At 42.9% G+C, this 24,951-nt stretch overlaps 2 protein-coding genes across 15 annotated transcripts in view; both read left to right on the forward strand.

The window, feature by feature from the left end:
* Nucleotides 1–2,527, forward strand: part of Wdr47 (WD repeat domain 47) — a 60,868-nt gene extending 58,341 nt beyond the window's left edge. For 10 of the 11 annotated variants that reach the window (XM_006233155.5, XM_063281931.1, XM_063281928.1 and 7 more), the window contains exon 15: nt 1,257–2,527. In XM_006233155.5, coding sequence (XP_006233217.1) covers nt 1,257–1,399 — 143 coding nt within the window. In that variant the 3' untranslated portion in view covers nt 1,400–2,527. The remainder of the gene's footprint in view (nt 1–1,256) is intronic. The other variant, NM_001100702.1, reaches the window with a different exon arrangement.
* An 8,610-nt stretch (nt 2,528–11,137) lies between these two features.
* Clcc1 (chloride channel CLIC-like 1) overlaps nt 11,138–24,951 on the forward strand; it is a 30,561-nt gene continuing 16,747 nt past the window's right edge. For 2 of the 4 annotated variants that reach the window (XM_006233128.5, XM_017590597.3), the window contains exons 1-2: nt 11,172–11,296; nt 21,081–21,220. In XM_006233128.5, the coding sequence (XP_006233190.1) occupies nt 21,092–21,220 (129 nt within the window). In that variant the 5' untranslated portion in view covers nt 11,172–11,296; nt 21,081–21,091. Of the gene's footprint in view, nt 11,297–21,080; nt 21,221–24,951 lie in introns of all 4 variants that reach the window. The other 2 variants (XM_063281217.1, NM_133414.2) reach the window with 2 other exon arrangements.

Consider the following 24,951-nt stretch of genomic DNA (forward strand, 5'->3'; position numbering starts at 1 on the left):
AAATAAGATAGAATCTGAACCCAAAATTTGGTCTCTCAGAAATACAACAGTCTAAGTCTGAGGCAGAGTTTATTGGCATAAAAAAGAGGTCTGTTTTTAAAAAAAAGTTTTAGGTTAATAGAAAACTCAAGGGCTGGAGAGGTGGCTCAGTGGTTAAGAGCACTGACTGTTCCTCCAGAGGTCCTGAGTTCAAGTCCCAGCAACTACATGGTGGCTCACAACCATCTGTAATGGGATCAGATGCCCTCTTCTGGTGTGTCTGAAGACAGCTACAGTGTCCTCATATAAATAAAATTAGTAAATCTTATTTTTAAAAAAAGTTACAACATGAATTCTCTGAATGGTTTTAAATCAAGAAGCAGTGTAATAAAATTACATTAACTAGTTTTAGTTCTTATGTGTGCACTGTTAGGACAGGAATGGAAATGCAGAGAGGACACTGCCTGATGAGGGTGGGGTCTGGGCAGTAGGGTGAGGGTAATCCTCCCTGAGGCTAGACTAGGGAGGAAGAGAACAAAGCACAGGGCACTCCCCAGGTTCTGCTGTGCCACTAGCCAGGTGAGGTGGGTGAGTCAGGCAGGACGAATTTCAGCCAGAAAATAAAAATTTGGCTGAATCAGGTGAGGAATAAAATAATTATTTAAAGGTTGGATCTGGTGTTGTTCACCTTTACTCTGAGCACTTGAGAGGCAGAGGCAAGTGGATCTCAGTGAGTTTGAGGTTAGCCTGGTCTACAGGACAGCCAGAGATACATAGTGAGACCCAGTTTTGAAAAAAAAACAAGGGGTTGGGGATTTAGCTCAGTGGTAGAGTGCTTGCCTAGGAAACGCAAGGCCCTGGGTTCGGTCCCCAGCTCCGGAAAAAAAAAAAAAACCCAAAAATTATTGGTTACTAACTTGAACTTTAAATTTGGAGATAATATGAGTATGAATCGTAGGTATAGAAACACCCAAGATATGAGATAGAATTTCAGAGGAATTAAGATATGGGGGGGGGGATGTTGGGGGTGGGCAGAAGAAATCTTCGAGCTGACTCCAGGAACCCATCGAAGTTTAAATTGGGAAAGGAAGGAAAATCAGGGAAGGGCCTTGATTCGCCTGCGGTGGAGCCATATTGGAGAAGGAGGTGAGGAGAGTGGCAGCTGTGGCAGATGTTTGGTATTTTACCAAATCCTGACACTCAGAGTAGCAGGAGGTCTGTATAATTTGAGTATCCACTTGGTTTTTCCTTATAATATCTCTTCTTTCTCAATTTAGGAGACCTCACCAAGCAGCTTCCTCTCATGGTGGTGGGGGAGCACAAGGACAAGGTGATTCAGTGCAGATGGCACACCCAGGATCTTTCCTTCCTTTCGTCCTCTGCAGACAGAACTGTGACCCTCTGGACTTACAGTGGCTAGAGGCCATCCTGCATTGTCTATGCAGTGAAAGCACAGAGACTCGAGACTACTGAACTGTTAGGATTACAGGCTTGAAGAACGTATACTGCCCCGGAGAGAGTTTAACCCGAGGAAGCCCCTTATTACCATGTCCTATGAACAGAAGGTGTTGGGTGGTGGTTTTCAGTCTTCCATGTGTGCTCATGCTGCTGTGTTGTTTCCTTGCCAAAGTCTGCAGAAGAGCTCTTACGTTGTTGGTGTGCACGCCAAGTCATGGTTCAGGATGGGTTTGTGGTTTATTATTAAGTGCACTCCTTGGGTGTTAACCCAGATAACAGTTTTATACTCACACTGAAATGGAATTATAATTTAAGTAATTGTTACACATAAGAGAACCAGATTTTCCCCCAGATGAGACATAGGTATTCAGGAATGACTTTGCTCTTGTCACAATCCATACTGTATCACGTGTCTTCTAGTCGTCAGGGTTTGGTAAGTCTCCAATTTTACATGATCATCTTTGCATAGGGCTCACCACAGAGTCTCCAGGTGAAAGGAGAACTGCTTTCTCTTAACCCAGGGGTGCACTTGCTAATTTGTCACATCATTTTGTTTCAGGCTAAAAGGTAATAACTATTTTGCTTTGAGAACTTGTTGACTTCAATTTTTTGAATGCACAAGATACCTCCCTTCCAAACTGTAGAAGCAGAGCGGCAGCAGTTACATGGAACCATATTCCATGGTAGGGTTAACTTACCGGGTAACATTTTCCTCTTAAAAATTAAAGACTTTGCCATGACCCTAGCATGGCTTGAAAAGCTATGTTTGCATGATAATTTAAAATGGAAAACTGAAACTTTGCACTCCATAAGCTTATTTGGGTTTTTCTTGCACAGTTTTGTGTAATGAGGAATAATGATTTTATTTGTACAGTACTATATATCCTAACATTTTATGTATCTTTATTTTCATATTGTTCAGTATTTTACTTTAAGTTATTAAATAGGCTACTTTATTTATTTCAGCTGCAGTGGTATTGACTGTCTGTGCACTATATGTAGCAAGCATTTTAAATCTATAGTACACAAGTGGGAGGGTAGAAGTGTAACTGTGCTTTTTATTTCAATAAAGACATCTTGACACCCAAAACTGTCCTTTTCTCACAGTCTGTGGCATTCTAGTCAGAGTGCTGTTTCCAGTTCGCTTAGAGAGGGTAGGTATAAGGAAAGAAATACTTCCTGGATGTGGACCCTAGCTCTGTTTCTTACTGTTTGTTGAAGTCCCAGGCAACACAGAGCACTTCTCTTCCCTCCTTCGGTTCCTGCCTTCCTCCCTTTACCCAAGACTACCCGAGCTAAGCAGGGATGCTACTTTTTTGTGTGGTTTTTGGTTAAGCCTGGCTCAGCAGGGGCTGGAATCCAGCTGCATGGTACAGCACTTGTCTAAGCACACAGAAGCCCTGGATTCCATCCCCAGAATTATAAAACTCATAAACAGGTCAGGCTAATAAAGTGTGCCTGTTAAAGCCCACACTCTAACCAGTGCACCAGCAAGGTTCGGAAGCTTTGGAATGTTTAACACCTACAGATTTTCACTCACACACCAGGAGGGAATGCTACCAACACCAGTGTCATCTTGAAATTAAGTCTCCTTAGTTTGGTTTAATATGCAGTTTCACACATTTTAGGTCTTTTTGTTTTGTTTTGAGCAGGATCTCACTCTTAGCCCTGGCTAGTCTGGAGCTCAGAGATCCTTTTTGCCTCCCAAGTGCTGGGATTAAAAATGTAGGCCCCATTTTAGGATGGATTCATTCATTCATTCATTCATTCATTCATTCATTCATTCAAGACAGGGTTACCTGTGTAGTCCTGGCTGTCCTGGAACTCACTCTGTATAGCAGGCTGGCCTTAAACTCAGATTCACCTGCCTCTGCCTCCTAAGTGCTGAGACCAAAGGTGGGTGTCATCACTGTCCTGTTCATTTTAGGAATTTTGAAAGGTCGGTCATTTTTGTTAAGTTTAAAACCAGGGTGGGGGGGCTGGAGAGATGGCTCAGTGGTTGGGGGAACTGACTGCTTGTCCAGAGGTCCTGAGTTCAAATCCCAGCAACCACATGGTGGCTCACAACCATCTGTAATGGGATCCAGATCCAAAACCTTCTTCTGGTGTGTCTGAAGACAGCTACAGTGAACACATGTGCATAAAATAAATAAATCTTTAAAAAAAAAAAAAAAAACCAGGGTGGGGAAGGCATTTAGAAAGGCCAACGTGATCTCATTTTACTCTTGTGAAATCAAGCTAAGAAGGTAATGATGCTGGCCTTACTTCCCAGATCAAACTTAGTTTCCTTTTCCTTGGACAACAAATAGTTTTGACCAAGTGAAAGTGACTTTGTTTTCCTTTCAGGAAATTAGAACATTTAAAGAATCCTCGGCTTTCTCTGCATGGTGTGTAGATGGTGTGAGGCATGTCAGTGAGGCCTCTGTCCACCTGGCTGGGTGTGCAGTTTGTTGTTCCTGTTTTTTCTGTGGAGGGAAATCCTGAGCAGAAGTTGTAGTCTAAAGGCAGCCTCTCTGCTCACTGATGGGTGGTGTTCTGCCCTGCTGTGGTCTCACAGCCCAGAGGTGTTGCTTAGCAAGAATGCATTATCTACCAGGAGTCACCTGGGTCACCTTGCTGTCCTCAGCAGGCCCCGATGTTGGAGGTCTGAGTGGGACCCCTCCATAGCCGCAGACCTCCCTTAGTTCTGCTCTGAGCTCTCCACAGTTCAGGAGCAGATGTCACAGTTCCTGTGGGCTGCTTTTCTGAAGGCAAAATTACTCATTTATCATAAGCGATATTATGAAAGTTAGGAAGAGGCAAGGAGCTTCCCTGGGCAGCATCTGGGTTCTTCCTGCCTTCCTCTTCATTTGCCTTCCCTTTCCCCTTCCCTCCCACTGCCTCCTTTCCCATTAAAATTGTATTTATAGGATACTGTGAGGTTTTTCAACTCCTTTGTATATTTTTTCTTCCTGCTTTTTGAAGTGATTCACTATGTGTTGTTACCTTAATACATAATAAAATACCAGAACTTTACCAATACAGTCCTGTTAAATTCGATGACAGCAGATATGCATGCTGTTACATTCCTGTATAGCATGTTGGAGGTCCTGAGACCCTGCCTCAAAAAAAATTCATATATAAACAAACAATTAAAAATAAAGGTTTAGGGGCGTAGCTCTGTGTAAAGTTCTTATTGATGTGTGTGAGTCTCTGATGTGTGTGATTTTCAACATTCCCTACAACACCTCCCCCAAGTTCATAAAAATAATAATCCTACTTAAATTGTGAGACAGAAAGCTTTCAGGACCTTCAGATGAGGTATGAAGTTCACCTTTAAATTTTTTACATACATGTAGGGTAAGTGAATGTGTTTCTGTATATACACTGTAGCTTGTGAATGAAGGTCAAAGGTATCGATCCCAGGGATCAAGCTTAAGTTGTCAGGCTCAGGGCCAGGCACCTTTCCTGCTGGGCCGCATTGGCTTCGATTTCATTTCTTGTATTGCATTGTCTTACAGCACCAGAAATTATTTTAGCAACTACTCAGATACATACCCTTATTTTCTGTGTCTCTACACTCTTCCCCCACCAGTTGAGTAGATTCTGAACTTTATACACAGGAAATGCCAAGACCAAAGCTTCTGTGCTTCCAGCTGCTCTCAGCATGTGACAAAGGCGTTTGAATAAAAGGAGGTGCTGGACTCCCCAGGTCTAATTTAAATTTCATAGTCTACAGTGGTAGAGCGCTTGCCTAGCAAGCGCAAGGTCCTGGGTTCGGTCCCCAGCTCCGAAAAAAAAAAAAAAAGAAAAAAAGAAAAAAAAAAGAAAAAAAAATTTCATAGTCTAATTAGTTTCCCCCTTCTCTTTGTTTTTCTTTTTTAAATCAAAGATATTTAGCTCTGATCAAAAGTTATAAACCAAAAGATACAGTTAACAGTGAAAGGAAGCCCATGAAATGTGAGAAAGCATTCACAAATCTTTTTTTTTTTTCCCCAGCATGGAAAGGCTTAATGAGAGGACAAGACAAGGGAAAGGGATGAGAGAGAAGAAGAGTAGAAGAGGAGAGGAGTAAAGGCCAGCCATGAGTACATGGAGGAAAGGGGTAGGGGAAGGGACAAAGGAGAAAGAGGGGAAGAGCAAGAGAGCAAAAACCACAAATCTTTTAATTAATATATAATTATCAGCTGGAGATATGGCTCTGCCATTAAAGGCTAGGCTTACAACCCAAAGTATAAGAATATATAATTAGGGGTTGGGGATTTAGCTCAGTGGTAGAGCGCTTGCCTAGCAAGCGCAAGGCCCTGGGTTCGGTCCCCAGCTCCGGAAAAAAAAAAAAAAAGAATATATAATTATCTGGGCATGGCAGTTGGAAGGCTGAGGTAGGAGAATTGCCAAGAGATTAAGGCCAACCCCGGGCTACATAGTAAATCTCAGGCCCTCCTGGGTTATGCCACTCCTGTCCAACACACACACACACACACACACACACACACACACACACACACAGAGAGAGAGAGAGAGAGAGTTACTAAAATGTAACAACATTCAAAACTGAGTACTAACCAAAAAGTAAAGGATTTAAATAGTCATTCTCCAAAGAAGAGCACGAAAAGATTCTCTGCTGGACTTGGAAGACAGTACAAGAGTTTGAGGTTTGAGGTCAGCCTGGGCAACAAAAAAAGAAACACCCCCCCCCCAAAAAAAAGACTGAAACAGTTGAGGATTCAGGATATTTTTTTTGGACACACTTGTGATTACATAATTATTTTCTACTGCAGTGGTTCTCAACACAGGAGTCACATATCAGATGTTCTATGTATTAGACATTATGACATGTATTTACATTATGATTCATAACAGCTAAATTACAGTCATGAAGGAGCAACGAAATATTTTGTGGTCAGGGGATCATCTCAACATGAACTCTTATTAAAAGGTCACAGAATTAAGGTTGAGAACCACTGATCTACAGAGATGTAAGCAGTCCTACCAAGTTAAAATGAGCCAGCTGTGGTGGCACCTGCCTGCATTACTAGAACTGAGAGGCTGAGGAGGACAATCAGGAGCTGGAAGCTGTGTGGGCTACATAATAAGACCCTGTTACAAAATAGAGGAATACAAAAAAAAAAAAAAAAAAAAAATGCAGGTTGGAGATTTAGCTCAGTGGTAGAGCGCTTGCCTAACAAGCGCAAGGCCCTGGGTTCGGTCCTCAGCTCTGAAAAAAAGAAAAAACAAAAAAAAAAAAACCAAAATGCCACTCATCAGTCCCACATTCAAATATATATTACTGGAGGTGGAGATATGGCTCTGTGATTAAAAGCACTTGTTCTTTCAGATAACTAGGTTCAATGGTGGTTCACAACTGTCTTAGGGCTTTATTACTGTGAAGAGAAACTGTGACCACATCAACTCTTAAAAAGAAAAACATTTAGTTGGGCTTGGCTTACAGGTTCAGAGATTTAGTCCAGTATCGTCATGGTGGGGACAGTGGTAGCATGCAGGCAGGCATGGTGTTAGAGAAGCTGAGAGTTCTGTATGTATAGGAGGCAGCAGAAAGGAAGACTGAGTCACTAGGCCTGGCTTGAGCTTCTGAGATCTCAAAGCCCATCCACTGGTGACACACTTTCTCCAGCAGCCACACCCACTCTAACAAAGTCATGCCTCCTAATGCCTCCATTGCCTAGGGCCTACAGGGGCCATTTTCTTTCAAACCACAACAACCTTCCATAAATTCGGTTCCAGGGGAAGCTAATAGGCACACATGTGATGCACGTACATGCAGGCAAAACATTCATTCACATAAAAATCTTCAAAAACATTTAAATATGTACTGCTTGCGTTTAGGGCCAGAGTCCTGTCTCCAAGTCCTGATGTGCCAGGCTCAACTACCTATCCTAATGTTTCAAAGATGACAAAGGACAGGATAATCAACTTGACTATGAGACCTGGGTCATTCGTATTAAAAGAATGCCATCCTGGCTTTACTGAGATCTCCTTATATACTAGAGGCAAAAGCCGTGGAAAAACAATAAAGCAGGTGAAAATCCCCAACCAGGGAAACAGGAAAAATCTGTGTGGTGGAAAGTCCCGCCCCAAAACGGGTGTAAATAACTTCTTAACAACAACAACAAGCTGAAAGGTTCAGCAAGGGGGAAGGGTGTCATGGAAAGTCCAGGGCCCAAATCAGGGACCAAGAGCAGCTGCCAAGGGTGTAAACAACTTCTTGCCATAGCAGGCTAAAAGGCTCAGCGAGGGGAAAGGGAAACACCCCAAGGTAGGGCCCAACAGCAGCTAATACTGTCTACTTGACAATCAGTCCTTGGGCATACCTTGAAATTAGATGAACAGAGGTAGGAAGACCCACCTTAACTGTAGGCAGCCCTACTCCACGGGCTGGTGTCCTGGACTGAGTACAAAGGAGAAAGCAAGTTGAGCACTAGTGTTCCTTGATCACTCTACTTTTCCTGTCTTGCTAGGCTCTCCCCTGACCTGTGAGCTCAAATAAGTCCCTCTCTCCTGAAAGGTAAAAGTTTTAAAGTTGCCCCCCTAGAGCAGAAGAAAGAAACGGGTTAGGCCCAAGAATTGTATGTTCCAGGAAACCCCACCTAGGGCTATAGAATGGGTAAGTAATAACATCTGCCGGTTCAACAGCTTTCTCCCAGGAACTAGTGAATGAACAAATGAAAGAACCCCAAATTGGGACTCTCGCTCCAGTCTTGGGATGGCGGCATGCCCCAGGAAGCTTGAGAAGCTGTTCATGATATGATAACAAGAGGCAGCTTTATTAACGAGATCTCAGGCCGACACCGAGGTCTCAGGCCGACACGCCACGCCTCTCACGCAGGAGATAGAGGGCCGACCACGAGCCTCTTCAGGCAGGGGTTTATATAGGGAAAGCCAGGGGATTTCGTGTGGTTGCACAGGATTGGCTAATTCAAAGGACTCACCGTTACTTTTGGCGCCGGATTACATCAGCAAAGAGTACGTGCTATCTAGACCCATCCTCAGGGAGTGAAGGAAGGGGAGGGGGCGGTTCCAGCCAGTGAGCCCTATCTCAAATTCCCTCAGGCATGTCCGAACTTTGTTTGTGACTAACTCTTTGAAATTTAACTCTTCACTAGCTGACCATGAAGTTAGATTAGCATCTTAGAGAACAATCTTGAGAAGCAGGAAGCAGCTTCTTCCAAGAACTAGCAGACCATAAAGTTAAACAATCTTGAGAAACAGAGAGTTTCTCCTTGTGATTTTTCACTGGTATTCTCCACACTTTCCAATGACGCCATCTCTGCCTCCTCGGGTTGTGGTTTCTCCCTTTAAATACCCTTTCTCCCAGCCTCTCGGGGTCGAACTCCACTGCCCCTGCGTGGGATACTCCAGTGCACTGGTTCCTATCAATAAACCTTATGTGATTATAGCAAGGACAGTCTTTGTGTGAGTTCTTGGGGGGTCGAGTTATCCCGAGACTTGAGTGAGGGTCTCCCCACTTTGGGGGTCTTTCACTCCTAAGATGCTTATGTCAGAAGTTTTGATCAGGAAAACTAACTGATAAAGATGGATAAGGAGTTTGGTGGCCCCAAATCCCTATATCCAAGGCTAACCTTGAATTTATAATCTCCCCTCCTCATCCACAATCACGTGTGAGCATCCACAATTAAACCTATTAAGTCACACACATAAAACATGAAAGTACAAGGACTGATGTGGAAAATGGGTCAATATTGAAAAGGAGGGAGAAGGGGACAAAAGAGGGTTCTAGTAAGTGGGCTTGATCAAAATACACTATAAACACTTACAAAAATACAGTGAATCATTAATTATAACTAATGCATGCTATTAAAAAGAAGAGCAGGGGCACAGCTATTTACATTTAATTAGGGTTGCTTATGTGAGCAAAGGTGAGGGGTTATTTATAGAAGCATAGATGGGCAACTTAATCCATTGCTATTCCACTGAAACAAAAATACCTCCTCTCCTCAAGCAATCATTAACTGCCCATAGCTCCTCAGGGAAGGGTGGGGTCTCATGAGCCCTCTCTGACGTTCACAAGGTCAAGACAGGTACTGTCTTGGAACAGTTCTTGGCTACTGGTGAGTTCATGTCATGCCAGGTAGACAACATTCCACAACACGCCTGCCTTTCTACCCTTCTTCTGGCTTTCAGATTCTACCATTACTGCTCCCACCCCACCGCCCACCCCACCAAGTGATGTTCCTTGAGTCTTGGAAGGAGCAAGTTAGATGTTCCATTTAGGGCTGAGCACTCAAGCCACTTAATCTCAGCACTTTGAGCAGTTATGAGTCTCTGTATTAACTACTACTGCAAAATTAAGCTTATTTTTTCCCCCAAAGCTGAAAGCAGTACTAATTTTTGGGTATAAACATAAATATTTGGAAGGCTGTTTGATATGCACAACACATCTACTCAGCAAAACAACAGTAGCTTCTCCACTAGGGCATATGATCTCCGCAGACACAGACTTGAGCAGGTCTTCTGGTCCAGGCATGAATCCTCTCCTATGGAGTGGGCCTCAAATCAAGAAGGAAAGAGGATGGCTTTCCACTTAACAGTTTGCCACTATTGCAAAAGTGGGTACATCTTGCCTGGGAGTGCAACTGGGTAACACACAAGGTCACAGCGGGGCAAGACTGTTGGTGACTTCTTCCCTAGGCATCCAGTCCAGTTCCAGCTTAACTTAAGCACATACATGGTTTTTATAGCACTAGGATCTTATCATCTACATCTGGAGGGCCAGCAACAGTAGCAATGAGACTGGAGAGGTGGCCTAGTTGTTAAAAGAACTCAAGTTTGATTTCCAACACCTGAGTTGTGGCTCACAAGCACCTATAACAATGTCTCCAAGGTACCTGATGAGATATTTCTAGCCTCTGTTGGCAACTGCATTCATATGCAGACACGCATTCAGAATTAAAAATAAATTTTGGGGCTAGGGATGGCTCAGTGGTTTAGGTCACATGTTGCTTTTGCAGAGGACTGGCTTCTAGTCCAGTACCCACATGGTGATTCACAATTATCTGTGACTTCCTACCTAGGAGGACACCCTCTTCTGGCTTCCGTGGGTACTAGGTTCACACGCGGTACACATAATACGTCATGAGGCAAAGCACTCATACATATAAAATAAATAAATCTAAAAACTACTAAAAATAAATTTTAAAAAGTTGTAAACAACATATGTGTACCCAAGAATACAGAATTAAATACCAACAGTATCTCATTACCAGTTAATATTTGTATTCATTTCTGGGGTGGAGTTCCTTTTTGGACAGTTTCTTGATACTACAAAGCCAGAAGTTAAAGATAAACACAAAACAAACTTTACATCCAAAGGCTCTATAGGGTGCAAACTCCCATTTGCCTGCCTCATTATAGTACTAGTTAATCATTACCTTCCTTCCACTTAGAAAGTTATGCTCGAAGTATATTTGGTTTTATTGCAATCGCTATACAGTAGAACATATAAAAACAAGCTTAGAGTAAGAAAATATACTATATATTTATCATATATATAAACACATATATGTATGTGTCTATATGTATATATTTGTGTGTCTCTCTCTATATATAAACATACTTGGGTTTTACATATGTGGGGCCCTTCAGTCAAGCTCCTCTGAACTGAACTGGTGGTTGATTAATTGAAAAGCCTTTCAGAGCAGAGGAGCGAGGCCTGGCCCCACCCCCGCGGTGCAGCCAATCAGCGACGCACGCGGGAAGGCCGCACAGCTGCGGTCCGAGTGAGTCGATGAGTGGGCTCAGGACTTCTGCGCGAGCGCACGTTGTCTGAGGTAGGCGGCTGGGCGTCTTCTGCGTCTGGGCTGGCCCCGGTCGCTCTGGAAGAGCAGGCAGGACCCTCGACGTGAGTGGGCGCTCTTCGGTGTGGCGGGGCGGCCCGCGGGGCTGTAAGGGCGGCAGCGCGGTAGGGCGGGAGGCGTCGGGGCCTGTGCCTATGGCGATCTCCTGTTCTGTGCTATGCGAGCCGATAGCGGCCGCCAGTCATTCCCTTGCCTCATCTTTTCGTTTCCCTGCGAATACTGAGCAGCCCAGCCTAGGGCAAGAGCATCCTTGCTTGTGTTTCTGAAACCTAGACATATTCTGCAACAAATACTGACGGCCAAAAAACTTATACACACACACACACACACACACACACACACACACACACACACACACACACACATTAGATTTGTTATGGTAGTGGTATGAAACTCGACATTCTATTTGAATATATAAAGTTAGGAGATGAGGTAAGTCCGTGTGTTTATGCTTGGGTGCAAACACGTCAGGTTCCCTCCATGACACTGATTATAAAAGTGCTCTTCTTAGTGTTGTCTGGGCACACATTGGAAATGAATATTGTCAGGTGGGCGGTGGTGGTGCACGCCTTTAATCCCATCACTCCAAAGGCAAAGACAGGCGGATCTTTGAGTTCGAGGCCAGGCTGGTTTACAGAGTTCTAGGTCAGCTACAGATATACAGAGAAACCCTGTCACACACAAACAGAACAAAACAAAACAAAAAAACCAAACCAACCAAACAAACAAACAAAAAAAAAAAAACCTCAAGCGCCAGGAAATAACACCAACACGCGTGAGCTAAATAACGACTCTCGGCTTCTAAGATGACACAGAATAATTTGTATGTTAATAACTCTTATCCCGGTTAGTCCTGCTTGTCTGGTTATCCGCCTGTTTCATTGAAATCAGTGACTTTCTTAAGGATTTCCATCAGCCTGTGCTTAAGAGCTATGCCCGTGCCGCCCCGGGAGAACCCCCTCTTCTGGTTTTCCCACCTGTGGTGATAGACCCAGCAGTGTTTCCTCACCCCAACCTCTTGAACCTTAACCTCTAAGGAACCTCTCCAAGCTGAGGCCAGGGGCAAGTTTTTCTTTTTTTTCCCGGAGCTGAGGACCGAACCACTGAGCTAAATCCCCAACCCCCAAGTTTTTCTTGTTGAAGGGATTGAGACAGTTGTACCTTTTCCAAGAGTCTTTGTAAGGATTAAAGGAGAGTGTGTTTCAGTAACAAAATGTTCTCGATTATTGTATGAAAGTATGTTTTTTTAATATACTGGTATTGCGGGTGCTGTAGTACATGTGTAGTAGTTGAGGCGATGAGAAAATGTTACAAACTAACGTGTCCACTGACAAGACATAGAGTAACACAGGTTTTTCCATAAGGCAGCATAGGAAGTTTTTGTGATGTTTTTGTTTTTTTCGAGCTAGTCTATGTAGCACAGGCTGGCCCTAGCTCAGAAACTTGTTAAACTCAAAGCAAGTCTAGATTGCAGCTTTAGAGGAAGTGTGGGGTCAGTTCTAAGTTTTGTTGTTGTTTTCAAAGAGTTCTAGTCTTAATGACAATGGGACTTGGAGGGCTTGAATTTCCAATTGATTTTGTTTTTGTTTTCTTCCATACCCCTCCCCCTGTCTTTTGATTTCCCAGCTCATTCTGTGGAATCTGACTCTGTCTTCCATATTTTTTCTTCTTTTCTTTTGGTCTTATCCTTTGTTTGTTTGTCAGTTTAATCATTCCATAGTCTTGGTTAACTCTGCACCTGGTGGTCATTATTGGAGAAAGTAACATGGTTGCCAGTGGTGTGACTTTGTTTTGTGAGTGATGCTTGGCAGGCTGTCAGTCACCTTTAAGTAATGCCCTCTGCTTTTGTTTTCTAAATATCCACTACCTTTACCCAAACTCCCATTTTTTATCTGAGAAAATTTGTCTTCCTTCTCACTCGTTCTATTAATGAAGAAGTTGCTGTGCCCCTGAAAGGGATACAGGATAGCTTTTCTGTATCTTTGAGCTCAGTTTATATGCCCTTATCTACTTTTTTCTTAACTCTTTACCATTGGTCCTTGTCCTATTACTCTTTTAGTAAGTGGTTAATGAATTAGCTCATCAAATGACCTTTTCTAGGGCTTTACTGAATTTCTTTGAAATACTGAATATGATCAATATTTCTTTCTTTCAGCTAAGCCCCTCCTTTGTGTGTGTTTTTTTTTTTCTTTTTTTTTTTTAAATTTTTATTTATTTGAGTACACACTAGCTGTCTTCAGATACACCAGAAGAGGGCAGACCATTACAGATGGTTGTGAGCCACCATGTGGTTGCTGGGAATTGAACTCAGGTCCTCTGGAAGAGCAGTCAGTGCTCTTAACCACTGAGCCATGTCTCCAGCCCGTGTTTTTTTTTCTTAACAACTTTTTTCCCTTAAAAAAATGTATAGGTATTGTGCTTGCATGTATGTCTGTGCACCATGTGTATGCTGGGCCTACAGAGGCCAGAAAAGGGAGTCAGATCCCCTGGAACTGGAGTCATAATGGGTTCTGAGCTGCCACATGGGTGCTGGGAATAGAACCTGGGTCCTTTGGAAGAGCGACTGGGGCTAACCCCGGTGCTAGCCCCTGAGCTAGCCCCTTCCTTGGTGTGTTCACTTTGTTGTTTTTGTTTTTTCTTTTTTGTTTCTTGCTTGTTGCAGTTAGGCCTCCACTTTCTTCTGTATGTAGTTCTTCTAAAGCTCCAACTCATATCTTTACGTCTGTCTCCAGAGTACGAGATGATGTCAGTATTTAGATTTTCTATTTTCAAGCATAAACGTTAAAATATCAATTAGTCAGTATATTACTATATTCGATCCAGTCCCATGATTGGTCACTGTTTTAGCCACTTTTGTGTAATTGTGTTTCACATAGGGGTTTGTATATAGGAGACTATGGGTTATAGACTTGTAGTTTTTTTGTGTCTAAAGAAATCTGTATTATTTTTCTAGGACTGCCATAACAAAGCATTTTAAACTGGGCAGTGTAAATAACAAATCAGTCTTCTGACAGCTCTATAGGCTAAGAAGACCTAGAGGAAGGTGTGGCCTGGTTGGTTTCTTCTGAGGCTTTTGTTGAATGATTCTCCTGGCAAGACAGTACTTTTTAATTTTTATTTATGTATGTTTTGTATGTATGAGTGCTCTGGCTGCATGTATGACTGCATGCCAGAATAGGGCGTCAGATCTCATGCTTCTGAGCCACCCTGCGGTTGCTGGGAATTGAACTCAAGACCTTTGGAAGAGCAGTCATTGCTCTTAACCGCTAAGCCATCTATCTCTTCAACCCCTTGACAAGACTATTTTTATTCACTTCAGATAAAGAGGTAAATGACAGACCAAAGAACCAATTCTATCCAAGTCTAACTCAATGGACAGTGGATTTATGGTGCATGGGTGACTGACTGGGGCAACCGTATCTATCTGTAGAAGGAAAAGGCTCACTGTACCATGGGTGAGGCATTTGGAGGAAGCTATGTCTCTGAAGAGTCTCTCCCCTCAGCAATTGTTTACCACTTTCATAGCTTTAGAGTGGGGACTCGTCAGGCTTGTGGGCCTTCCTGGCTTCCCGGAAGAGAACGTTTTGATGGAGAGGAGGCAGCTTGCAGGTTGATTTGTAAATGGCCTGTATGTTCACATTGCCTCACTGTGATTTGTCTGTATCTAAATTTCTCTCTGGCTCTCCTGGAATTCCCTCTGTAGACCAGACTAGTCTCATACAGGGATCACCTGTCTCTGCCTTCTGAGTGCTGGAATCAAAGGTGTGCACCACCACGCCAGGCCCAATAGTGGATACTTTAATGATGTAGTTTCTCTTAATTCTTGAACACGCTCGTGCCCAGGTGGAATTTTTAAATTCTCACAGTGGAATGGTCACCACTGCCAGGCTCTTCCTCTCTCTCCCACCATACTCATCCTCAGCTCACAGTTACTGCAGCAGGTTCCCCGTACTTCAGCTGTCACTAGCCTTGCTTGCTGCTCCTCTGTGAACTCTTCCAGGCCTGTCATAACCAGATAAGCCTCCTTCATTTCTGAACTAAAATCCTTTGAGTCCTTGCTAAGGCTTGAGTCACCTGCGTTTGCTTCCTGTCTCTTAGTGAGCTTGGATTGCTAGCTACAAGGCCAGTGCTGCGCTCTGGGGATATGGATGTGTAAGTGGGACGGTAAGACACTCCCTTCCACAGAAGTGTTCACACGGCACTGAGATTTTCTACCTGGGCTGCACAGTGAAGTCACCCACGGAGCTTTATGAATCTGCTTCAATTCTGGAGAGGCTGATTTAGTGGTCTGGAAAGTGGCCAGAGCTGTGGGTGTTTTAGAGCTCTCTGGATGAATAGTATTTAGCCACAACTGAGAGACCCTTTGCTGATGGTAGAGACAGACAAGTATGGGGCTCAGTTCTGTGTTTCGCTATCATAATAAAGTATCATGGAAGGCTTACCTTCACAAGCAAAATATAAGCTGTTTACCATGCTCATCTGTGGTTACCATCCTGTAGACTTTGTGCTGGTGGAAATATTCTGTTTTCAGTGTTGTAAGATCATGTGGTAGTGGGGCTGGAGGGATGGCTCAGAGGTTAAGAGCACTGACTGCTCTTCCAGAGGTCCTGAGTTCAGTTCCCAGCAACCACATGGTGGCTCACAACCATCTGTAATGGGATCTGAGGCCCTCTTCTGGTGTATCTGAAGATAGCGACAGTGTACTCATATACACGAAATAAATAAATCTTTTAAGAGATGGCTCAGTGGTTAAGAGCACTGACTGCTCTTCCAGAGGTCCTGAGTTCAATACCCAGCAACCACATGGTGGCTCACAACCATCTATAATGGGATCTGAGGCCCTCTTCTGGTGTGTCTGAAGACAGTGACAGTATACTCATATACACGAAATAAATAAATCTTTTAAAAAGGTGGGGGGAGGGCTGGAGAGATGGCTCAGTGGTTAAGAGCACTGCCTGCTCTTCCAGAGGTCCTGAGTTCAAATCCCAGCAACCACATGGTGGCTCACAACCATCTGTAATGAGATCTGACACCCTCTTCTGGTGTGTCTGAAGACAAACAACTACAGTGTACTTATATATAATAAATAAATCTTAAAAAAAAAAAGATCATGTGGCAGTTAAAATATTCAGTTTTTTACATTAGCTGTATTTCAAGTGCTCAATATCCTCCTGTGGCTAATAGTTACTAAATTGGACAGTAAGCTGCTTAAGCAGGGTGTTCTCTGAATGATTTGGAGTTCACTCGCCTCATTTGAGTCTTTTAAAATATTTTATTATTTTTTCCATGTATCTGTTTATGTGGGGTATGTGCATGTGTATGTGAGTGCCTACAGAATCTAAAAGAGAAGTTTGGATCCCTGAAGTTGCACTTCTGAGCCACCAGTGTGTATGTTGAGACCTGGACTCAGGTCCTCTGGAAGAGTAGCAAGTGTTCCTACCCAGGGAGACATTCCTTTAGACATCTAGTTTAGCATTAATTTCATATCTTTTAAAATTTCAAAAATTAGGGAAGGGTTGGCAAGATGGCTCAGCTGGTAAATGTCCTTGCTGGTAAGCTTAAGAAAGATGATTTCAGATCTCAGAGCCCACATGATGAAGGAGGATGCCAACTGCTGTAGGTTGTCCTGGGACCTCCACATGTGTGTGGTGGCAAATATGTGGGCCCCTCTGGCCCATAAATGATTTCTTTAAATTGGTGAGGTAGGTTGATTGAAGTAGCTGGGAAGGTGGTTCAGTTGGTCAAGCAGAAGGATGTGAGTTTAGATCTTCCAGAGTCCACTTAAAGCCAGGCTTGATGGCACATGCCTATAACTCAAACACTGGGTCAGAGGGCTGGAGGCAAGAGGATTCCTGGAGCTCATTGGCTAGAGACTGAACTGATGTGCTCTGGGTTCAGTGAGAGATCCCATTTCAAGTAATGAAGTGGGAAGGCGGTAAAGGATGCCTGATAAGACCTCTGACCTCAACACATACCGTACAAACATATACAATAAGTTTACATATATACATATACAATACAATATACATATACAATATATATACACTATATACATATACAATATGTTTTCTAGCAAATTGTTTTGTGCTCTAAGGCACAGCACTGTATGTGTGTGTGTGTGTGTGTGTGTGTGTGTGTGTGTATACATATATATATATATGTCCCATTTCTTTGACTTAACATTTTGTTTTATTATTTTGTAAGGGCGTCTGTGATGTGCATGTGGGCACTGAAGACAGCTTTGTTCAGGATTGGGCCACCTCCCCAATTATCTCAAATGGCTGTGTAGTTATGCCCCTGTATTTTCCTTTGCTAATTGCTGTGCTGGCAGAGCCTGGTGTTGGCAGGATATTTGGTTTTGTCATTTCTGTGGCCCATTACCTGCCTTCTATATGTAAATGCTTGTTTCTCACTGCCCAATTATCATGTTAAAAGCAAGCAGCCATGGTAAAGATCGTTTAGCCTTCCCTGCCAAAAGATAAGGGAAAGAGATGGACAATGCATTGTTCTGCTGCTGATTGGTTCAGACTGAATGAATAAGGAGTATTTGTAGAATTAAAGAGCTAGTGCCTGGGGTAGAATGGCCAGGTAGACAGGAGGAAGAGAGAAGCCAGGCAGGACAGAAACATGAAGGGGAACAGAGTAGGAGGTAGGGCAGTGAGAGCCACCTGGAGAGAAGCAAAGGCAGAGAAGTCTCTTAGCTAGAAGGCTAGCTGAGAGACTGCCCAGGCTAACAGGCCAATAGCTTTATACTATACAGATGTGTCTACATCTTCATTAAACCGCAAGTGGGACTCCTGAAAGCCCCACCATAGTACTCTCCTTCATCTTTTTTTTTTTTTTTAAACATTTATTTATTAAATATAGGTACACTGTGGCTGTCTTCAGACACACCAGAAGAGGGCATCAGATCCCATTACAGATGGTTGTGAGCCACCATGTGGTTGCTGGGAATTGAACTCAGGACCCCTGGAATCTCTCCTTCATCTTTACATGGATTCTTGGAGTTGGTCTCCAGTTGCTAGGCTTGCATGGGACCTTTTCCATGAGAAGGAATAAGTGTTCTCCATTCTTTTGAAATTACAATTTAAGGAATTCAGGGCTTAGGGAGACAGGTAAAAGTGCTTGCTGGCAAGCCTGAAGACTTGAGTTTGGTGCCTAGAACCTATGTAAAGAGCTGGGTGCTGTGACATACATCTGTAATCCCAGTGCTATAGCAACAGAGACAGAACTGGCTACAAGTCCAGGGTAGACAGATGCTGCAAGGTGAAAGGCAAGATCAGACCCCCAAGATAAGTTCAGAAGCACCTGCCGCGTCAGCTAATGAGACTGAGGTAGGATAGTTTGAGCCCAGTAGTTTGAGGTTAGTCTGGGTAGCATAGACCTCAATACCTTAAAACAAAGAGAAAAACAAGGCATGGTTTGTTGTACTTTAATATACTCACAGACGTGTCTAATCATTATCACAGTTTAAAGTGTTGTTCACTACTCGAACCCTTCAGGGACAATTCCTACATAAAACCAAAACTCAGCCTTAAGCCCACATGAATTGACTTTCCATCATTATATGTTTGTGTATCTGGACGTTCATATGAGTGCAATTATTATGTCTTTTCAGACTGGTTTTTTGGAGACCATTTTTAAAAGTTTCATTTATGTTGTAGAATGGTATCAGCACTTAATTGCTTTTATGCCTAAATATTCTTGAGTATGGCTATATGTAGTTAGAATGTTGGTTTCTTTGAAAGTATAGAAATGTTATGGGAATGTTTTTTGTTTTAATCCCAGGTGTGGGATATGGAGCTGCTTAAGCTTGTCCACAGCAGCCGACTGTGATTTGCCTTATGCTCTAGCAGGGACGTGATTTTGCCAGCTGCAGATAGTTTAACTGTGGTGACTCTGGAGAGGGTATATAAATGCCAGAGCCCTTAGACATGAGGGGGCTGCTGCCCCCTCTTCTGTTGTTGTGGTTTGTCCAGTGGTTATGAGAGATAAAAAGAAGAAATTCGAAATCCTGACAACGAAGATCAATATTGCCCCAGGGAACTCAATGCCCCTCCCTACTCAGCAGGAAGTAGTCTAACACCTCCTTTCTCCTTTCTGCTCTAACCTTTCTCTCCTACCTAGCTGGGCGTGGTGGTGGTGGTGGTGGTGGTGGTGGTGGTGGTGGTGGTGGTGGTGGTGGTGGTGGTGGTGGTGGTGGTGGTGGTGGTGGTGGTGACGGTGGAGGAAGAGGAAGGGGGGGTAAGGGTGGAGAAGGGTGAAGTGTCGGCGCCTGCGCCGCCAGTGTATGAACATGGGGCGTAGGTCTGCGGGATTGAAAGAAAACACGTACACGGATCACCAGTTTTCAGCGAGTGCCACCAAGGCTTTACTGAGATCTCCTTATATACTGGAGGCAAAAGCTGTGGAAAAACAACAAGGCAGGTGAAAAATCCCCAACCAGGAAAACAGGAAAAGTCTGTGTGGTGAAAGTTGCGGCCCAATCAGGGACATAAACAACTTCTTAACAACAACAAGCAGGAAGGCTCAGTGGGGAGGAAGAGTGCCATGGAGAATCCCAGCCCCAAATTAGGGGCTAAGAGCAGCTGCCAAGGGTGTAAACAATTTCTTGCTATAGCAGGCTAAAAGGCTCAGCCAGGGGGGAGGGAAACACCAAGGTAGGGCCCAACAGTGAAGAACCCAGTAAAGCAGCTAAATCTATGGTTATGGTATCTTATGTCATATTTTATTTACCCATTTTGTAGTTGATGGACTTTTGGGCTATTTCTATAGTTTGAATTGTGTGCCCATCATTCACACACAAGTTTTTATGTGACTATATATCTTTTAAATATAGAAGAGATAGGAATCAAATGACAGACATATTAAAAATGCCTATATTTTATGAGACAACTTTGTGTGTGTGTGTACATATATATAGTCACACACACACATTTAGATGTGCGTTCCATTTGTCTAGGTTTCCATCGCTGTGAAGAGACACAGTGACCAAGCAGCTTTTATAAAGGACAACATTTAATTGGGGCTGGCTTACAGTTTTAGAGGATTAGTCTGTTATCATCATGGTGGGAAGCATGGCAGCATCCAGGCAGACATGATGCTGGAGGAGCTGAGAGTTCTATACCTTGATCTAAAGGCAGCCAGGAGGAGGACTCTTTCCACCCTGAACAGAGCTTTGAACATAGAACCCTCAAAGCCCAACCCCACAGTGATACACGTCCTTCAGAAAGGCCTTGCCTCCTAATAGTACCACTCTCCATGGGCCAAATTCAAACACATGAGTCTATGGGGTCCAAACCTATTCAAACCACCACACCATTTTATTGTATTTTTTAAAAAGATTGTATTGTGTATCCTAGGGCAGCCTCAAAGCCAGTATGTAGCTAAGGCTGACCTTAAACTTCTGATCTTCTCTATCTGCTTTCCCAGTGTGAGGATTACAGGTGGGCACAATAATGCCTGCTTGTAGAGGTCCTGGAATTGAACCTAGAGTTGTGTACTTGTTGGTGAAGTTCTCTTTTAATTGAGCTATACCTGGAGCCATTTTACTGGGTTGTTTTGTTTGAATTTTAGGTCTATTCTTTTTTAAGATTTACTTATGTATACAGCATTCTGCCTGCATGTATGCTTGCAGACCAGAAGAGGTCATCAGATCCTATGCGGTTACTGGGATTTGAAGTTAGGACCTCTGGAGGAGCAGCTGGTGCTCTTAACCTCTGAGCCATCTCTCCAGCCCTTATTCAGAAAGTGTTAACTCTAGAAGGATTACAACAATAATAAGAACAATTACTAAAAAACCAGTATTTTATACCTTTTGTTTTTAAGCCTTGCTCAGGATGCTGTGTTCACTGCTCCTTTGTGGATGTCTGTTACTGATCACTGGTTATGCTCATGACGATGACTGGATTGACCCAACAGATATGCTTAATTATGACGCTGCTTCGGGAACCATGAGAAAATCGCAGGTATTTTTTTTTTTTTTTTTTTTTTTTATTAACTTGAGTATTTCTTATATACATTTCGAGTGTTATTCCCTTTCCCGGTTTCCGGGCAAACATCCCCCTCCCCCCTCCCCTTCCTTATGGGTGTTCCCCTCCCAACCCTCCCCCCATTGCCGCCCTCCCCCCATAGACTAGTTCACTGGGGGTTCAGTCTTAGCAGGACCCAGGGCTTCCCCTTCCACTGGTGCTCTTACTAGGATATTCATTGCTACCTATGGGGTCAGAGTCCAGGGTCAGTCCATGTATAGTCTTTAGGTAGTGGCTTAGTCTCTGGAAGCTCTGGTTGCTTGGCATTGTTGTACTTTTGGGGTCTCGAGCCCCTTCAAGCTCTTCCAGTTCTTTCTCTGATTCCTTCAATAGGGGACCTATTCTCAGTTCAGTGGTTTGCTGCTGGCATTCGCCTCTGTATTTGCTGTATTCTGGCTGTGTCTCTCAGGAGCGATCTACATCCGGCTCCTGTCGGTCTGCACTTCTTTGCTTCATCCATCTTGTCTAATTGGGTGGCTGTATATGTATGGGCCACATGTGGGGCAGGCTCTGAATGGGTGTTCCTTCAGTCTCTGTTTTAATCTTTGCCTCTCCCTTCCCTGCCAAGGGTATTCTTTTTCCTCATTTAAAGAAGGAGTGAAGCATTCACATTTTGATCATCCGTCTTGAGTTTCGTTTGTTCTAGGGATCTAGGGTAATTCAAGCATTTGGGCTAATAGCCACTTATCAATGAGTGCATACCATGTATGTCTTTCTGTGATTGGGTTAGCTCACTCAGGATGATATTTTCCAGTTCCAACCATTTGCCTACGAATTTCATAAACTCGTTGTTTTTGATAGCTGAGTAATATTCCATTGTGTAGATGTACCACATTTTCTGTATCCATTCCTCTGTTGAGGGGCATCTGGGTTCTTTCCATTTTCTGGCTATTATAAATAAGGCTGCGATGAACATAGTGGAGCACGTGTCTCTTTTATATGTTGAGGCATCTTTTGGGTATATGCCCAAGAGAGGTATAGCTGGATCCTCAGGCAGTTCAATGTCCAATTTTCTGAGGAACCTCCAGACTGATTTCCAGAATGGTTTTACCAGTCTGCAACCCCACCAACAATGGAGGAGTGTTCCTCTTTCTCCACATCCTCGCCAGCATCTGCTGTCACCTGAGTTTTTGATCTTAGCCAATCGCACTGGTGTGAGGTGAAATCTCAGGGTTGTTTTGATTTGCATTTCCCTTATGACTAAAGATGTTGAACATTTCTTTAGGTGTTTCTCAGCCATTCGGCATTCCTCAGCTGTGAATTCTTTGTTTAGCTCTGAACCCCATTTTTTAATAGGGTTATTTGTTTCCCTGCAGTCTAACGTCTTGAGTTCTTTGTATATTTTGGATATAAGGCCTCTATCTGTTGTAGGATTGGTAAAGATCTTTTCCCAATCTGTTGGTTGCCGTTTTGTCCTAACCACAGTGTCCTTTGCCTTACAGAAGCTTTGCAGTTTTATGAGATCCCATTTGTCGATTCTTGATCTTAGAGCATAAGCCATTGGTGTTTTGTTCAGGAAATTTTTTCCAGTGCCCATGTGTTCCAGATGCTTCCCTAGTTTTTCTTCTATTAGTTTGAGTGTGTCTGGTTTGATGTGGAGGTCCTTGATCCACTTGGACTTAAGCTTTGTACAGGGTGATAAGCATGGATCGATCTGCATTCTTCTACATGTTGCCCTCCAGTTGAACCAGCACCATTTGCTGAAAATGCTATCTTTTTTCCATTTGATGGTTTTGGCTCCTTTGTCAAAAATCAAGTGACCATAGGTGTGTGGGTTCATTTCTGGGTCTTCAATTCTATTCCATTGGTCTATCTGTCTGTCTCTGTACCAATACCATGCAGTTTTTATCACTATTGCTCTGTAATACTGCTTGAGTTCAGGGGTAGTGATTCCCCCTGAAGTCCTTTTATTGTTGAGGATAGCTTTAGCTATCCTGGGTTTTTTGTTATTCCAGATGAATTTGCAAATTGTTCTGTCTAACTCTTTGAAGAATTGCATTGGTATTTTGATGGGGATTGCATTGAATCTGTAGATCGCTTTTGGTAAAATGGCCATTTTTACTATATTAATCCTGCCAATCCATGAGCATGGGAGATCTTTCCATCTTCTGAGGTCTTCTTCAATTTCTTTCCTCAGTGTCTTGAAGTTCTTATTGTACAGATCTTTTACTTGCTTGGTTAAAGTCACACCGAGGTACTTTATATTATTTGGGTCTATTATGAAGGGTGTCGTTTCCCTAATTTCTTTCTCGGCTTGTTTCTCTTTTGTATAGAGGAAGGCAACTGATTTATTTGAGTTAATTTTATACCCAGCCACTTTGCTGAAGTTGTTTATCAGCTTTAGTAGTTCTCTGGTGGAACTTTTGGGATCACTTAAATATACTATCATGTCATCTGCAAATAGTGATATTTTGACCTCTTCTTTTCCGATCTGTATCCCTTTGATCTCCTTTTGTTGTCTGATTGCTCTGGCTAGAACTTCAAGAACTATATTGAATAAGTAGGGAGAGAGTGGGCAGCCTTGTCTAGTCCCTGATTTTAGTGGGATTGCTTCAAGTTTCTCTCCATTTAGTTTAATGTTAGCAACTGGTTTGCTGTATATGGCTTTTACTATGTTCAGGTATGGGCCTTGAATTCCTATTCTTTCCAGGACTTTTATCATGAAGGGGTGTTGAATTTTGTCAAATGCTTTCTCAGCATCTAATGAAATGATCATGTGGTTCTGTTCTTTCAGTTTGTTTATATAATGGATCACGTTGATGGTTTTCCGTATATTAAACCATCCCTGCATGGCTGGGATGAAGCCTACTTGATCATGGTGGATGATTGTTTTGATGTGCTCTTGAATTCGGTTTGCCAGAATTTTATTGAGTATTTTTGCGTCGACATTCATAAGGGAAATTGGTCTGAAGTTCTCTTTCTTTGTTGTGTCTTTGTGTGGTTTAGGTATAAGAGTAATTGTGGCTTCGTAGAAGGAATTCGGTAGGGCTCCATCTGTTTCAATTTTGTGGAATAGTTTGGATAATATTGGTATGAGGTCTTCTATGAAGGTTTGATAGAATTCTGCACTAAACCCGTCTGGACCTGGGCTCTTTTTGGTTGGGAGACCTTTAATGACTGCTTCTATTTCCTTAGGAGTTATGGGGTTGTTTAACTGGTTTATCTGTTCCTGATTTAACTTCGATACCTGGTATCTGTCTAGGAAATTGTCCATTTCCTGAAGATTTTCAAATTTTGTTGAATATAGGTTTTTATAGTAAGATCTGATGATTTTTTGAATTTCCTCCGAATCTGTAGTTATGTCTCCCTTTTCATTTCTGATTTTGTTAATTTGGACACACTCTCTGTGTCCTCTCGTTAGTCTGGCTAAGGGTTTATCTATCTTGTTGATTTTCTCAAAGAACCAACTTTTGGTTCTGTTGATTCTTTCTATGGTCCTTTTTGTTTCTACTTGGTTGATTTCAGCTCTGAGTTTGATTATTTCCTGCCTTCTACTCCTCCTGGGTGTATTTGCTTCTTTTTGTTCTAGAGCTTTTAGGTGTGCTGTCAAGCTGCTGACATATGCTCTTTCCTGTTTCTTTCTGCAGGCACTCAGCGCTATGAGTTTTCCTCTTAGCACAGCTTTCATTGTGTCCCATAAGTTTGAGTATGTTGTATCTTCATTTTCA

This window comes from Rattus norvegicus, chromosome 2, assembly GCF_036323735.1.
Source record: "Rattus norvegicus strain BN/NHsdMcwi chromosome 2, GRCr8, whole genome shotgun sequence".
NCBI lineage: Eukaryota > Metazoa > Chordata > Mammalia > Rodentia > Muridae > Rattus > Rattus norvegicus.